A 16,291-nucleotide genomic window follows, 5' to 3' on the forward strand; every position below is an offset into this window, starting at 1 on the left:
GTGCTGCAGACATTTCTAAATCAGAGGCCTGTGACATCAATGTGGCTTCATGCTTATCTGTTAAAAATGTCTGCCAAATGTATGAACATGTACTGAGACCGATCGAACTACACTCAGTACTGCAAACACATATATAATAAAAGCCCCCCAGCTGAAACTGAAGAGGTTTTAATGTGAAGCAGCTGCACAAGAACAGAACATCATGGTAATCTGTATTAGACCAGTTTTCAAAACTCCCGTAGCTCTTCATTAGCTCTGTTTTTAGGCTGGCAGCTATTCAGCAGACCAGCTGTGTGGTTCCAAACTGGGGCCTGTGGACCAACATGGGTCCTTGCAGAGAGCTGACAGTTGGTCTGTATAGTGATAAGATTTTACAGCATCAGCCCATTCTGCCCACACAAGTCATAGACAGGACAGTACTGAGTTCAGAGGTCCTGACAAACCCTGGTCTAACTTAAGACTGTGTAAAGGACCTGAAGCCACGTTCCTCAACCTTTGTAACAAAACCTCAGTTGTCCAGTTAATATTTTTCCTTTTTCATTTGTTCAGTTCTATTTGTTTGTATTTTCTTTTGTCTCACTTCCTCTAAAGTCCCTAGTCTTTTGCAGGAAACATCACTTGATGTTTAGGACATGTAAAGCCACAGTGTGAGTGATGTCTGACCGGTTACAGCCATTTCAGCTGACACCAGATTGAAATTACTCCACTGACACTGTCACAAACTGTGCGTCTTTCAGCCGTCAGCCACCAGAAACTGCCAGAATCTACTTTTCCCCCACAAAACCTTAATGTTTAAAATCCTATATGATAATGATGATTATCACTTTTATTGGCCCAGTGTGTTACACACACAAGGGATTTGTCTCTGATAAAGAACCGAGGAGCATGCGCGCAGGCAGATGATGGCACTGCTCTGGCCATCAGGGTTTCAGTGTCTTGCTCAAGGACACTTTGACATGTGGACTGGGGAGAACGGGAATCAAACCGCTCTATCTCCTGAACCACAGCCGCCCCTATATTTGCACATGCTACGCATAACGGAGAATTATGCCCTGAAGTCATTTAAACACCAGCAAGGCTGAATACAGATGTGCTGATTCAACTGTATGATCACAGTGTTTTTGTTATTAAGCCTAAGTGACATAACTGGTCGACACAAGACCAGAACCAGCTCTCAGTATAACAGCAGCACATTCTCCAGCCTCCACAGTGATTACACTGGTGAATCAACACCTCTGGATGAGCAGATGCAGGGGAAGAGGGGGTGGAGGGTTTAGGATGGGGGTTGTGGATGAGGAAGACCGGGCTACATACAAATATGTTTGGTCCAGGAGCAGCGCTAAGAGTGCCAGTCAAGGCCTGGAAGAAATCAGAAGGCTTAGTAAAGACGAGCTCCTCCTCCTCCTCAAAATCTGCTAGAGTTTTTAACAGGTCAGGAGGTAGAAGAGGCGAGCTCTTGTTGTCCTAGTGAGAGATGAAGCAAAAAGGGGAGGAAGAGGAGGAGGAGAGAGGGACAGAAAGGAGAGAAACAAAGAAGGCAAGCCAGTAAGACTGAGGGGAAAGAAGTTATGCTAAAAGCTACAAAGGAATCAGATCAGAACCAGCTCAGTGTTACAGCAAAGGTCTTGAAACCTTTTTTAGTTTTGTATGTTTGTGTTATTTTCCACAAGCCCCTTCGTTCATACACGAACAGCTCCAAAGGCAAAGAACGGCCATCTCTGAAGACATAGGCACTGACCTCCGCTCTGTTTACACTACACCAGCTCCTTGTACTGCACACAACAATGTGTTTGTTGGAAACACACGGCCTCCAGTGTTTCCTGAGAAGGAAACCTGCCCCCCCGTGCAGCACTGTGGCTCACTGGCAGGGTTAGGGTTAATGGCTGGGGGGGCAAACGGGCGGGGGACTGCGCAGAAAGGGTCTGGACTCACATTACAATGGGGACACCACATTCACTGGTGCTGCTGGTCTCTGGACAGGGTTGGTGGGGAATGACACAAACATACAGAATCACTGGCTTATTTAACAAAATGGCAAAACATCTCCCAACAGTTATTTCACCTGTTTTTACATTAAGTGTCATTTTTATTATTCCAGTCTGATTTGTTTCTCAGTCAGGATTCCTACTTGCTGCTTCCTACTTCTTGCTAATACGCTGTTGACCTGATTAGATCCCATACATTTTCATTTTTATCTGTTGATATTTTTATAATGACTCGTTACAATTGTTGTGTTATGTATGTAAATATGTCTTTTAAGCTGAGTGCTGCCGGAGGAAATTTCGTTGTGCTATGCATAATGACAAAGATTTTTGACTTGACTACTTGATCACTTAGTTGTATGTCACCTTAAATATGCAAATTCCCCCCAAGGGGGATTAACAGTTTTACCTGCTGCTCTTTACTTTATTTTCTTTTTATAAATTCAGCTGCATCTCGCTATTACTTCAACATTAAAGGGTGGTCTGATCAACCAGACAGAAGCAGTGTTGAAATGGGTATTATATTTTGGTTGAAAACACAAGAGGTACAGCAGCATTGTGAGTGACTTCTAAGAAGATTTAGTCTCTCAGTCTGTGAATGCTGACAAAAACATTTCATAAGAGAGACAGAGGAAACAAACTGAGCAGAATAAGCAAGCAAAGGCAGCACAGGGACAGAAGCAGCAGCATGGGACCTCCTCCCTCTCTGTGCTCTGAGAACCCTCACCTCAAATGGGGGTCCCCGGGGCCCAGCAGAGGCATCCTGCTCTGAGCAGATACTGCCCGGTGGAGGCCTCTTCATCCTGTCTGCCATCACAGCCAGACCGTCCCCCATCCTGTACGAGGGCTCCCAGTAGAAGTCCTGCACCTTGACATCAGGGTACTTGATCTTCTTGTCCATGGTGGAGAGCTGTGGCTGGGAAGGCGGCTGCAGCTGGTGCTCATACAGTTTGAGAGGCTCCTGAGCTGCCATGTAGAAGGTCTGCTGCTGCTGCTGAGGCTGCTTCATGGACAGCTGCAGGGGGGCCATCTTCTGCAGGGCTGCCTGTGCCTGGCTCCACATCTGAGATGGCTGATCCTGGACCTGCACAAACTGCTGAGACCAGACACAATAGTCAGTGCAACAGGTATTTGTTACCAGTCTACTAGAGGCTTGCACAGCTTTTCACTAGCAGACAACAGGATTCAAAGTTCACACAGTTCTGCTCAGTCCCATCCTGCTCCAGTTTTCATACACCCACCATCAGCTTTTCTCTTTTTGACATACAACAGCACAGAGGGAGAAATGCCTCAGATCATCAAGCTCAACATAAATACAGACACCAATAGGTGTTTTACTACACAGTCCTTGACCTGGTCACACACACCTGTATCAGTTTTTCCCTCATGCACAATTAAACACCAGGTTAGTGATTTAGAGACTTCCAATCTGAAGATTACTACAGACAGCTGCAAACATGGGCTGCACTACAATGTATACAAACACACAGAGGAGAAGAGCTAATAGAAATGTGATCTGACCTGCTGCATCCCCGGGTGGTGAGGAGGACTCTTCCCCATCCCGACCTGCTGGACCGGCTTAGTGGGAGACTGCTGCTGTTGACTCATTGCCTGCACCTGAAGTTGGACCGACTGCTGCAGGGACTGGGGCTGCTGGCCCTGGGAGGGGCCCTGGCCAGACGACCCTGGTCCCTGACCTGGACCGGGACCAGAGGGCCTCTGCTGACTGTAGGGAATGTGGGACTGCTTACCAGTCTGGACCTGCGTGCCAGCCTGGGTGTGGACAGCCGACTGAAGGAAAGGCCCGGGAACTGATACTCCGGTGGAGAAGGTGAAGCCCGGATTCACCTGGAGCCCAGGAAACGCCACAGGAGGAGGGATCACATAGGCAGAGGGAGTGAAACCTGCAGAATGGAATTTAAAATGACTAAGTCTGACACAACACAAAGCCAGGACAAAGAAAAATATCAAGGCACTTGCCTTTGAAATAGTAAAATGCAGTTAATTAAACTGGCATGTTCAATGAAAAAGACATTTAAGAAACTGTCTTTTTCAGTTTTTATGTTCACCGAACATGCCGGCGTTTCTGCTATATACATGTTGCAGCAACGGGCTGATGCTGCAAAATTATTGCTGCCGCTGCTTCAGAGTTTTGTGACAGATAACGTCGCAATGACACGGCTCCGAAAAGGGCTTTTAACTTGAAATGACAAATACAGGAAGTAGAGACACATAGCGACACCGGGCTGAGGTGAGAGGGAGAGACAGAGAAAGAAGAATTAAAGAATACCAAAATAATTAACATAAAGTCAGATTTTAGTTTGACAACCCGTCAGATGCAACTTGTCCAAAATCATTGGAAATCCACAGCCCTCGTGTACAGATCTCACAAATGTTACGTTACTTATTGCGAATCATGTCAAAACAAGTGCTGTGACCAGCCCTTTCCAGTGATGCTAGTGTGCTGTACTTGCTAGTCTGTGCAACGAATGAAGTAATCAGGTTTTGAAATGACATCAAACTTATGCAAGTGATGGGCTATCATATCAAATAATGGTAGAGCTGGATAGTTCCAACTGTCCTGGAAAAAGATACTGATGTTCATTTATTACTGCTAAAGAGCCCATCTTCTCAAGCTTGTTTTTCAGCCAAGTTTCACTTTGGGTTATTTTTTTTTAAATGACATACTCATATTCAGTCCAACCACTGACAGACAGCGAAAATACTGACACCAGTATAATTAAAGGCATTTAAACTTTTTAAAGATGAGTGCCTTGGTATTTTTCAGTTTGTTTGATCTTCCAAGCTTCCAACCCATTACCAAAGAGCACCATCGTTTTCCAGATGTCTTCTCTGACTTTATAACACTGGTTCCAAGCAGCTCTCCTCTTCTTCTGTTTTTTACAACACAAAGCCAGCTGTTCAACTGGACTGTTTTTAACAGCAAAATAATTCTCTGATTTAAAAAGAACACGTGCTGATATTCTTTAACGTGATCTATTTCAGTTCAGCTTATCAAGACTCAACACATTCGTCAGGCTCCTTAGCGGTCTGGAGTTAGCACCTCCTTATAAGGGACACTGAGCTGATGAAAAATGTGATTCCTCAGAAGCCGAGTTGTGCCCATGTGAGCCCAGTGACCATGTGTCCCACAGACCAGCGAAGCCAAAGCCTACTGCTCACAGGGACTGCACTGATCAGAGATGTGTTTACAGCCGACCGTCTGCGCTGTGCATTTCTTCTTAACATCACTGCACTTTGCGTGTAATTTCACTAAGAAATGTTGTATAGTTAAAATCAGGGATGCAGCGATACCACTTTTTTCAGACCAAGTACGAGTACTCACCGATACCAAGTACTTCATGATACAATGTTTCTATTGTAAACAAACAAACAAAAAAAACTACATTTACCATAAAAGTGCAGTGACTTTAGAGACAGTTTAATTTCATGAGACTGGCTTTCAGATAGTGATTAAACAGAATATCCTGTGTACCAGGAGGCTGTGTAAATGACCTGAAAACATCCTGTGATAAGCAGCACTGCCACCGTTCCCACCGAGTATCGTGTACCTGACTGAATGTGTGTAGCCTGCTACACAACAAGCTGTAGTACAGTAGAGTTTAGCCTCAGTAGGAACGCAACCCTGTGCTGGGATGCAATGGTTTCACAGACCAGACTGTCACAGCCAGAGATTTAAATGTTTAACGAGGCTGCAGCTCTAACACACACAGCAGAGAAGCTGAACGCGCAGTCGACATTACTTTTGTCATCGCCACTTATTTTAAAATGCCCTCAAACCGCTGAAATTTCTTCTCTGCTGCCTAATGACCAGCTCAGCCAGCTTGAGGTTAAATAACATTGCCGTGAACTGGTATCAGAGTGTAGTATCAACTGTTATGAGTAGCGAGTACAGTACTTGAGGGTGGCATCAGATTGGTTAACCTAGTTAAAATACTAAATCACCCTAAGTAGGGGTAGGGTAGGTGTAGCTCTGGTGCAGAGTAGTAACAGCCATCGGACTGGTGGTGTGCTTAAAAATGCTTGTCCACATAACCCAGTGCGCCCATATTTATGTAGAGGAAGAAAAGTGCACCACAGAGGCATCTGCTGAATAAATGTACAGTCACATAAACCCATGCAAGTTAAAGTAAACTGTGAGTGTGTGTACCAGCTCTGCTGGGCAGTGGGGGGAAGGCTCCAGGATGATGGATGGGGATGAACTGGGAGGAGCAGGTGGTTTGAGTTTGAGTGACAGGAGTCTTCTTTGCCTCAGACACAGGAGTCTTCCTCAGCTCCGTCTGTGCCTTGACCTGAACAAGAGAGACAAGATAAGCTGCATCAGCACCACTCCACATTAAGGGATTCCACCCTGAGGTGAAGCTGATCCATACAGAGTATTAACAACATCCCTACCTGCTTTCCTGCATCAGGAGATTTCTCATGCGCACTTTTCTTTGGCTCACTCTTCCTCTTCCCGTCCCTCTTCAGCTCTCCTTTCCCAGCAGCCCCATTGCCTTTGGTAAAATCTCTGCGCTCCTTGCCTTCCTTCTGAAGATGGTTCCATGTCGGTTCGCGGTTCTGCTCCCGGGGTTTGATGTTCTCCTTGAAGGTGACAACGGGCCGGTCGCTGCCGTCGGGCCACGAGCTCTGTGTCTTCCCCACAGACAGCACCGACTTAAGGCCTGAGTTGCTGCCATCGTTGGGTGTCTGTTCCCCATTGGAGGACTCCTGCAGCACTGGCGCCTCCTTCCCCTGTGGCTCCTCGATGGCCTGCTCAGGAATGTCAGTGATGAAGACGAGGAGGCCATCCTCGCTCACTCTGCACTGGATCAGCCTATGGAGAGGAGACAGTGTACGGATGTCCTGAAAGGGGGCTCTAACCTGTGACCCTTCACCTCTGAGCAGGCTCATTTAGAATATCTGTGACGTTTATTCTACTGCCCAGTTAGTTGAACATCACAGAAGGCCAATAAATGACCATGAAACAGAGAAGACTGTGATGACAAGCTGTTAGAACATGGATCTCTCTACCACTTACTGGACCATATGCTCTGTGCTGACCTCCTTTAAAAGTTTAAAAGTCCTTTCAAAGTCTTTTTCAAAAGCAATATGCCAAACATTGAATAGTTTCAGCTGAAAATCTGTGGGGACTAACTGCTATTATAGGATTATGTGATCGTGAATGTAATATATTTGGACTTTATACTGTTGGCCGAAGACTGTATTTCACTGTTTTCTGGAACACATCGACAGATTAATCCATAATGAAAATGACCGCTGCTAACATAATGAGCTGCTGACTTTGTAAATCAGGAGCTAAACAGACAACAGCTGCAAAATTCAAAGAAAACCTTAGACATCATTTCTGCTGCACCATTTCCTGTGTATATGTGGCCCACAGTGTACGAAGCTGACAGTCCCAGTGACAGATGAGTACTCACCCTGGCTGGTTGTCAGCCACCCATTTACCCAGGACGGCGAGTCTCTGGTGTCGAGCGTGGAGAGGCAGACCGTCTCGGTCCACCAGGATCCCCTGATGACCTTTAGTGAAGTCCAGAGACCTAAAACACCAACACACATCAGCACCTAGAGGCATGACGACTGAATGTTCATTCCACAACTGAATGAAGGAGTGGAGGCAGTACCTCAGAGCGGGCCGGAGAGCCAGGAAACCCTGGAGCTCAAACTCCTCTGGCAGGGGTGTTACTGAGGGCAAAACAAACACACCATCAGCTAATACAGTTCTGTATGTATCAACTTAAAAGTCACTGGTTTGTACACATGTAGGACATTAACCACTAGGTTACAGCTGAGAACTAAAACATCCTGATGCTAAAGCTTAGACCACATCCAAATTCAACTGTCCACACTAAGACATGACCAGTGTTTTCAAATGTCCAGTATGCTGACAGTGATTCAGTTAAGCTTGTGTTAAAAACAGTATTTGGTTCTTAAAAACAAAACAAACAAACAAAAAAAAACACAGTTAATGTTGGAAATGCTCTCCAGCTTTTGCAGACCGTTTCCTTCGACCTACAGACTGCAGCTTTCCTCAGGTCCTCCTCCTGTTCCAGAACAGCCTCAGTGATCTCTGCTCTCGCTGACTGAACAAGCTTCAGTCAGAGGAAAAACCTGAGGAATCAGCTGATCTCACTTTTTTTATTTGGTGGAACACTGGGCCATATTAGCACTGAATGACTTGTATAAATAGATTTGATGTATTTATAAGATCTCTAATCTACAGATGTGTCTGTAACTCCTGATAATAGTATTTAGACTGCTGTTAGTTTATTCATTTCAGATAACTTGTTTTGTTGATTTTTTATTTGTAGGATAGATTTTTGTAACTTATGTTCTATGTTATGCTGCTATCAAAGCAAGGTCAGTCTGTTAAGATATTTTTCATTTGACTGAAGCATTTCCCTGGTTAAATAAAGCCATTTTTATCCTCCACAGTTCCATTTCTGTGGGTGCAAAGCACAGATTCAGTGTTGATAGAGTGTCAAAACAGACGTGTGCAGACATATGAAAATGTTCCTAAGAGGACAAAGCTGTTCCTGAGCTGCTGCAGTGTAGCGACATACACCGGCGGTGCAGCTTTTATTCTGAAGAGATAGATACCATCCGACTGACAGAGATGTTCTCGCCTTTAAATAAACAGCTGCATCATCTGTTCCTGTAAATGCCTGTGGTTTAACTATCCCATAAGCTGTCCATCAATAACTCGAGGAGCTCATATTGATCACTGAACCAAAGAAAGAACCTGACTGACATCTGTGCAACAGTCAGTACCAGCAGGTGTTCTTTCTACCTGAGGAACAGGACACGTCATCCTCTTTGGGCTGGAAACTGTTGAGGATGGAGACGAGCCAGGGCCAAATACTGAGAGACAGAAAAGGGAGAGGAGTTAAATCTTCAGCAAAGGACAAAAGTAACACACTGACATTCACCAACACACCACTCTAAGCCTGTGATTGAAGACCTGCACAAACCAGACTTACTACTGCCTCTGTTCAACAGCGGCCTCGTGAAAGACACTGGGTCTCAGTCGGAGCCAGTCCAGAGACACTTTGATGGCCGGCAGTGGACACTCCCCCATGATCTCCTCCCCATGGTTCTTATTGAGCAAAACACGGCTGCACATGACGCCCAAGAATGACACTGAGGGGACAGGAAGTTGTGTCAAACACCAGAGACAACCCGCCATCAATCAGCAGCAACATTTGTTTGTCATGTGTGCTGGTGTCTGCTGATTAAACACATGAAGAGGTGTCTGTGTGTTCTGCTTTGCATGCCAAATGCCTGAACTCCCTCTAACAGTACCAACACAAAGCTGTCTCTGTGCATGTGCACAGCCATCAGTTACTGCAGCAGCGGTATTAGCTGTACAGTAACAGATCTCAGTTGCCAGTATGCAGTTAATGGCTGTCACACCAACTTCAGCCTGTCATTTCACCTGCAGCTAGCGCTGAGCTATTTCTCACCAAGGTGAATCACACAGAGCCAACACATCTCCTCTCGTTATCAGTTTAGTCACCAGATATTTAAACAATCACTCATCAAAACCGTGGCCACCTGCTGTGTGATGTAGCTGACTGCTCATGTTCCCCAGATATGAACAAACCTAACATTTTATTTTCATAATCGCATCGCGATTTTCTTTTTTGGTAGCGGAGGCTAGGCTGCAGTATTATCGGGGTCTGTGCTGCACTTCTGATACAGTGCTGTTCTGTCAGAGCACAGCCTTATAAGTATCTGCATCACTATTAGTCACAGTATCATTTGCATGAGGTCTAGCAGTGTTGTCAGTGTGCATGTGGTTCTTACTGAAGAGGCCGAGCAGCTGGAACCAGCTGATCTGCTGCTCGCTGCTGTAGCTCTGCTCACTGCCATCAGCTGTCAGGTCTCTGAGGTGGTGGAGCTCAAACAGGTTGATAACGGTGATGTGGACCAGCTGCTGAGAGCTGAAGGCTTTCTGCAGGATGAGCCTCTGTGCACACACACACAGGCCACACTGTTACTCTAAAGTCCTTTCAGTTGTAGTGCATGCATGAAAAAAAAGGCAGAACCAACACAAAGGAAGCTGGATGTTTGTTACACCTGAAACTGCTCCTCGAGCTTCTCTCTCAGACCGTCCAGCTTGTCCAGACTCTTACTCAGATAGACATGGCCATGAAACTTGATGAAGGCCTTGATGAAATCCGACACGCTCCACTTGGTTTTCACCTCATCGCGGCTACAGAAACACAGAGGCAGGGCGCAGGATTTTATACAGAAGGAAATGAGGAAACAGAGGACTATTTATAGCAAAGTTGAAAAGTCTCCAGAGTCTTACTGCTTCCCAGAGGGACAAAATGCTGCAGGCTGGTCACTAAACAAAGTCAAGTAATTGTCTTTCTTTAATTTTAACTGAACATTTAAAAAAAAAAAAGTGTGTGTCTATTTGCTGTGCTGCTACCTCTCCAGAGCCTTGGACAGCGCCTTCTGCAGGTTAGTGGAGGCTGCTGGGAAGGGGAACTTGACTGCAATGCTGCGACAGTAGTAGAAGATGGTGGTGAGGTGGTCCCCTTTAGATGAGGCCAGGATGGCCAGCTGGTTGTATGGCTGACCTGCAGGAGACACAGAGGAGTGTTAGGCAACCGTGACACCACCCACTGTCTGCTCTATGTCCTGTCAGACTCACCGTTTGATGGAACCAGCTGAGCTGCGTGTCGGTAATAAGACTCTGCCTGGCTGGTCTGGTTACGATACCGTGCTGACAGAAACACAAATCAAAGAAGGACAACAAACTTGATCATTTTTGATCCTGGATGATAGAGTATTTTTCAAATGGGCATTTTATAGGAAATACACAGTGGTGGGGAAAACCAACAAGCCAGTCTGTTAAAAGATCTTTAGGGAAAATATGGCCCTGATTTCCCTCCACTGCTGAGAGTGAGATGTGAGGAAGTGGATTTTCTCACCTATGTCTCCGAGGTGGACGAGGCAGTGCTGGCAGATATAGGAGCAGGAGCTGGGCTGCGGGGTGACGATGGCGCTGGTGCTGCTCTGTTTATTGCTGATGATGCCAAGCTGAGATGATTTGACACGGCATGGCAGATCCACGTTGAACACGGTGCACAGCTCCTGCAGTAACTGATACACAAGGGACAAGGAGGATTTAAATTTGATCCAACAACTGTTTGTTCACTCGCATACCAGTTATATGTATCCACAGCAGCCATGTCTCTTTCCACTGCCCTGTCCTTCTGTAGAGAAGCTACAGGAACTCCTGGAACCCAATGTCCCTTCATATGTTCCCTGAGGAGGAAATCCAACCCCCCTCCCCCCCTCAGTGCAGCACTGTGGCTCACTGGGGGGGGTTTAATTGCTGGTGGACAACAGTGGAGGTCTACGGCACAGAGCGATAAGCTGGACCAGGGTCTGGACTCACACACATTACAGTGAGGACACCACATTCACTGGTGCTGCTGGTCTCTGGGTGGGGTTTGTGGGGAATAACTAAAATGAATAAAATCAACAGCTGCAGTCTTGAAACACAAGAATAACCCAGACTCAGGTCTTGCAGGTTCTTAAAAGCTTAATAATAACGTACAGAGAGAAAATATAAAACAGATAAAAAGGGGCTTGGATATACATGTGTTACCGGTGTTGTGTTTTCAGTCATTTGTTTAATTATGTTCGAAATAAAGTGGGAAAAAAAAAAAGTTCAGGCCATGGCAAGCTCCAGGTTACAGGCTATTATTTAGCTCCTATAATGAAACCTGTTCTCCTGGGAACCATCTGAATCTTACCTGGGTGTAGAAGCCACTTGCTGCCTCCAGAAACAGCGAAAGGTTAGCCTGGACCTCGCTGCGGTTGGGGTTGGCTCGGTTCTTGGCCTGGCTCTGTAGTGTGGTGATCTGGTTCTTAAAAGCATGATTCCACCTGCAAGGATAGAGAAACACCTGATCAGAGCAAATGGGACTACCAGCTGATCACATGATCAACTCCACACAGGTGTGGGTGGGGTCTTTGAGGCTGGAGGCAGCTTTCCTACACAGGGGCTTGCAGTCCATAGTAGTAGTGCTGCCATACCAGGACTGCAAGCGCCTGCAGAGAGTGGTAAAGACTGCGGAGATGATCACCAGGACACCACTGCCCTCTCTGCAGAGCATTTACCACCACAGGGTGCGTAGGAAAGCTGCCTCCATCCTCAACGATCCCACCCACCCCCAGCACAGACTATTCACGCCCCCACCCTCCGGCCAGAGGTTCAGAAGTGTGAAATGCAGGACCTCCAGACTGAAAAACTCTTTCTTTCCCTCTGTCATCAGACTTCTAAAGAGCTGACATGAGTTTATTACCAGGAAATATGTCATGTACTGACAACCTGTACTGTTTATATTCTCAGTTTGCACATGCATAATTGCACATTCACTGTTGACTACTGCACATACAGCTCCCATGTAGCATACATTCTCTTATTACATCTCTTCATTTGCTACTTTAAAGTGCCTTATATTTTGTGTTACTTATTTATCTACTTTATATTTCATTTGTATTGTGTGGCATTCATGTGGAAGGCAAAGTAAGAATTTCATTGTACAGGGAAACGCATTTTCAAACTGTGCATATGACAATAAACACTTTGACTTTGAAGTGAATTGACTTATGACAGATTTAAGGAACGTGTTGCAGGGTCGAGGCAGAACAGCTTACAGGTCTTGTTCCACCTTCTTGTCCAGAGCGTACTCCAGGTCAGTCACCAGCATCTTCTGGTAGAGGTCCTGAAGGGCCTGGCGAGACGTCCACACCTCAGCCGCCCCCAGCTTCGAATCTACAGGACCGAGTGAAAACACTACAATTAACTTAACAAACCTCCAGACTGGATATCGAACCTCAATACCTGTGTGGAGTAGACAGGAATGTGTCCATAGCACCGAGCATTAGAAACTGTTGAAAACTGAAATTTAGTTTCAAGTGTTCATCATCTTGCTGATTTACTGTTTCACCTGACAACTCCTGATTTTAATCACAGTTCCAGTTTTGGTCAAAGTTCACCAGTCTGCTAACACTTAAAAAACATTTAATATTTCAAACTGCTGTGTGAAATAAAATGTTTGGGTAGAGAAAAAGTATTCATAATATTTATAAAAATAATGCAAATAAACAACTCTAAAGTCATTGCACTTTTATGGCCATTGCAGTTTTTTATGGTTGAAACATTGCATCATTAAGTACTTGGAATCAACAAGTACTTGTACTTGGTCTGAAAAGTAGTATTGGTGTATCCCTAGTTAAGACAGCCAGCCAGCCTCATGGGGCCAGAAACCCAGAGTGAAGCTTAAAAACAGCTGAGAGGCCACTACTCCTTCATGTCATGGCAGAAACCCCAGGTCTCAGCTGGGACCATAAAGATCCACACATTACATTCTGTCAAACACGTGTTTGCCTGTGTGATGTATCTGACCCCATACTGTTGTTGTGTTTCCACCATTGTAACCTAACAAATGGTAAACACCGTACTTCCCTTAACCATCACCAAGCGTAGCCTCTGCAGTTGACACCGTCAGTCTTGCTTTGTTGCTTCTCGATTCTCAAATGTTACAATTTGCTGCCTCTGTTTGTTATGCATGATTGTATGATATGATGATATTTTTATGGTTTGGACTGTTGGTTGGAGAAGACATCCACCACCTTGAGCTGTGGAAAATTATTCGGGGCATTTTTCACTATTTACTCCATTTTACAATCCTAACAAAACAATGAATTAAAAAATAATCTGCAGATTAACTGATAATGAAAATAATCCTTAGTTTCAGGCCTAGTGAAACCAAGCCTGTACTCAACAAGTGTCGGTTTCTCTGTCCAGCACCGATGAGGATAACAGCTCTCAAGTCAAGACAGAATTTGCCTGTATGTTAATGACAAAGCAGCCCAGTGTGATGACTGATAACCAGCCTGTAGAGGTACATTCACCTACCTGTCATGTCAGCCTTCAGGGCCTCTGCCTGTCTACTCGGATGAAAACAGAGAGGATGGGGTTAGACATGACCACCAGAGACACGCGTAACACAACACCACCTGGCCTCATGCATACTAACATGCATGGCTTCCTCATTATTAACAATCTACACATGACTAACAGAACAGTAACAGCTAGAGACCTAACACCGGTCCTGCTATCGCTTACGATATCCGCCATGAAGCCATTTAAACATTTAACAGTTTATATTAAATGTTGACAAGAGGAAACAGTGACGACACTGGGCCGAAACTACTACCTGGGTCAAAAATGTGACTAAATCTCCAGAAACATCCCTTCGTTTGTAACAAACCGTCAATTAGCTAACTAACTTAGCTAATAGGTTAACACTAACCGTACACTGCTAATTAACACATCTACATCTGAACCACGAAGGAAAACAGTTAAACACATAGCTAAATAAATACTAAACGAGAATTAAAGCCAAAAAGGGTTGGTGTTAATTGGCCGAAATAACAGTTAACATGCAACAGCATCTATTCGCTAATGCTAACCGGACATACGCAGACAGATGCTAGCAAGCTATAGCTAACTACCAATAACACACCGGGTAATATCTCTCTCGGGTTGTCTAAACACATATTTCGCTTTAAACTGAAACGAACAGTGGCTAACAAACATTAAATCTACACATAACTATACGTACGTCTATCAAACACTACACATTTGATCACATCAACATGGAGACGAAAAACGACAGCATCGATTGTTTGTTGATATATGAAACTAGCTAGCGCCAACGTTTAGCTAAGGTGGTGGTCCGCTAACCAGCTAGCTTTAGCATTAGCAACCGAACAAAACAAATCACCTGTTGGATAAAAATGCCCGATTCTGAGCACATCTGTATCACCGGGTGAACGTATAGCGGACACCGCACTAAGCTTACCGTAAGTACTGAGTGCAGAGGTTCATCCTGCCGGATCGCCAGTCTCTCAGACAACGACTGGTCCAGAGGCTAACGCTCCTACCGGCGCCATATTGTTCCTGTCTGACCCGAACAGGCCCGGAGGAGGAGAGACAGAGTGTTTCCTCCGGGGTTTGTATGTATTTCAAGATAATAGAGAAGAGAATTTTTATGATGTACTTTTGCATTCTTAACTTAATAACATGTATGTCATATAGGCAATTTGCATTCACTTGCATTAAGGTATTCATTAACCGTGCAAGTCATTTTTTAAAAACACAATTTCAGACGTTTCCCTTCTATATCCATAAGCTGTCAATATTTGCTGTTTTTTTTTTTACTGAATCATAATAGGCCTAATCAATTTCTTTGTGCAATTTCCCAATAAATAAACCAATTTGTAGGCCTGTAGGGTGAAGACAGAAAATTATTATTATTGTTGTTATTATTATTATTATTATTATCATGGAGGAAAAACCCAACGAATCCTCCTTGAGCAAACACTTGGCGACAGTGAGGTGAGTGGATAGAGGAGAGAGAAAAGAAAAGCAACAAACAGTCAAACACTGGGCAGGTTGATGTGGCCGGTGACTGCTCATCAGAATCATAGAGCTCCAGAGCCAAGTCTTTGTTGGGATGACAAGACTCCATGAGGTCTTTAAGATACGATGGAAGTCTTTGGATATTAGGAGAAGGCTTTTAAAATCTATTCTGGATTTTACAGGGAGTCAGTGGAGAGAAGCTAATATGGGAGAGATATGATCTCTCTTGCTAGTTCCTGTCAGTACTCTGGCTGCAGCATTTTGGATTAACTGGAGGCTTTTTAGGGAATTATTGGGACATCCTGATAGTAAAGAGTTACAGTGGTCCAGCCTGGAAGGAACAAATGCATGGACCAGTTTTTCACATCACTTTGAGACAGGATGCTCCTGATTTTGGTGATATTGTGCAGGTGAAAGAAGGCAGTTCTAGAGAGTTGGTTTATGTCTGATTTAAAGGACATATCCTGATCAAAGATGACTCAAAAACATGATCAGTTTAGAATGAATTCTTACAGAATAAATCTATCTGTATATAAAGGTGTTAAATCAGCTTCGCTTCAATCAGCTGTAACATTACAGAGCTGCTTGTGAAGTTAATAATATCAAATAAATTCATCCTACATCTCAACACAAAGTCACATCCCGCTAGCAGTTCAGCCTTTAATTTGTTGTTATTTTTATTATTCGATGTCAATGGCAACATGCATGATTTATGAGTGAGCTGACTGTTTTATAACGTTTTATGATGCTGCTGAGCCTCAAGTGATTATGAGATGTGATCACTGCTGTATGAGCGCGGTCTCTTTAACAGACTGACGCTGCCTCCTCCAGC

General features: G+C 44.6%; 1 protein-coding gene across 8 annotated transcripts in view; it reads right to left on the reverse strand.

The window, feature by feature from the left end:
* smg7 (SMG7 nonsense mediated mRNA decay factor) overlaps window positions 1-15,045 on the reverse strand; it is an 18,687-nt gene extending 3,642 nt beyond the window's left edge. For 2 of the 8 annotated variants that reach the window (XM_020623925.1, XM_020623923.1), the window contains exons 1-18: window positions 14,900-15,045; window positions 13,951-13,982; window positions 12,687-12,804; window positions 11,780-11,912; window positions 10,949-11,120; window positions 10,669-10,740; window positions 10,444-10,594; window positions 10,086-10,221; window positions 9,813-9,975; window positions 8,987-9,146; window positions 8,797-8,867; window positions 7,631-7,691; window positions 7,427-7,546; window positions 6,399-6,819; window positions 6,154-6,295; window positions 3,504-3,886; window positions 2,710-3,078; window positions 1,315-1,464 (exon numbers count right to left, since the gene is read on the reverse strand). In XM_020623925.1, the coding sequence (XP_020479581.1) occupies window positions 1,315-1,464; window positions 2,710-3,078; window positions 3,504-3,886; window positions 6,154-6,295; window positions 6,399-6,819; window positions 7,427-7,546; window positions 7,631-7,691; window positions 8,797-8,867; window positions 8,987-9,146; window positions 9,813-9,975; window positions 10,086-10,221; window positions 10,444-10,594; window positions 10,669-10,740; window positions 10,949-11,120; window positions 11,780-11,912; window positions 12,687-12,804; window positions 13,951-13,982; window positions 14,900-14,925 (2,880 nt within the window). In that variant the 5' untranslated portion in view covers window positions 14,926-15,045. Of the gene's footprint in view, window positions 1-1,314; window positions 1,465-2,709; window positions 3,079-3,503; window positions 3,887-6,153; window positions 6,296-6,398; window positions 6,820-7,426; window positions 7,547-7,630; window positions 7,692-8,796; window positions 8,868-8,986; window positions 9,147-9,812; window positions 9,976-10,085; window positions 10,222-10,443; window positions 10,595-10,668; window positions 10,741-10,948; window positions 11,121-11,779; window positions 11,913-12,686; window positions 12,805-13,950; window positions 13,983-14,659; window positions 14,876-14,899 lie in introns of those variants that run through there. The other 6 variants (XM_020623924.1, XM_020623926.1, XM_020623929.1 and 3 more) reach the window with 6 other exon arrangements.
* Window positions 15,046-16,291: the final 1,246 nt, after the last annotated feature.

Source organism: Monopterus albus, unplaced genomic scaffold, assembly GCF_001952655.1.
Source record: "Monopterus albus unplaced genomic scaffold, M_albus_1.0 scaffold316.1, whole genome shotgun sequence".
Classification (NCBI taxonomy): Eukaryota; Metazoa; Chordata; class Actinopteri; order Synbranchiformes; family Synbranchidae; genus Monopterus; species Monopterus albus.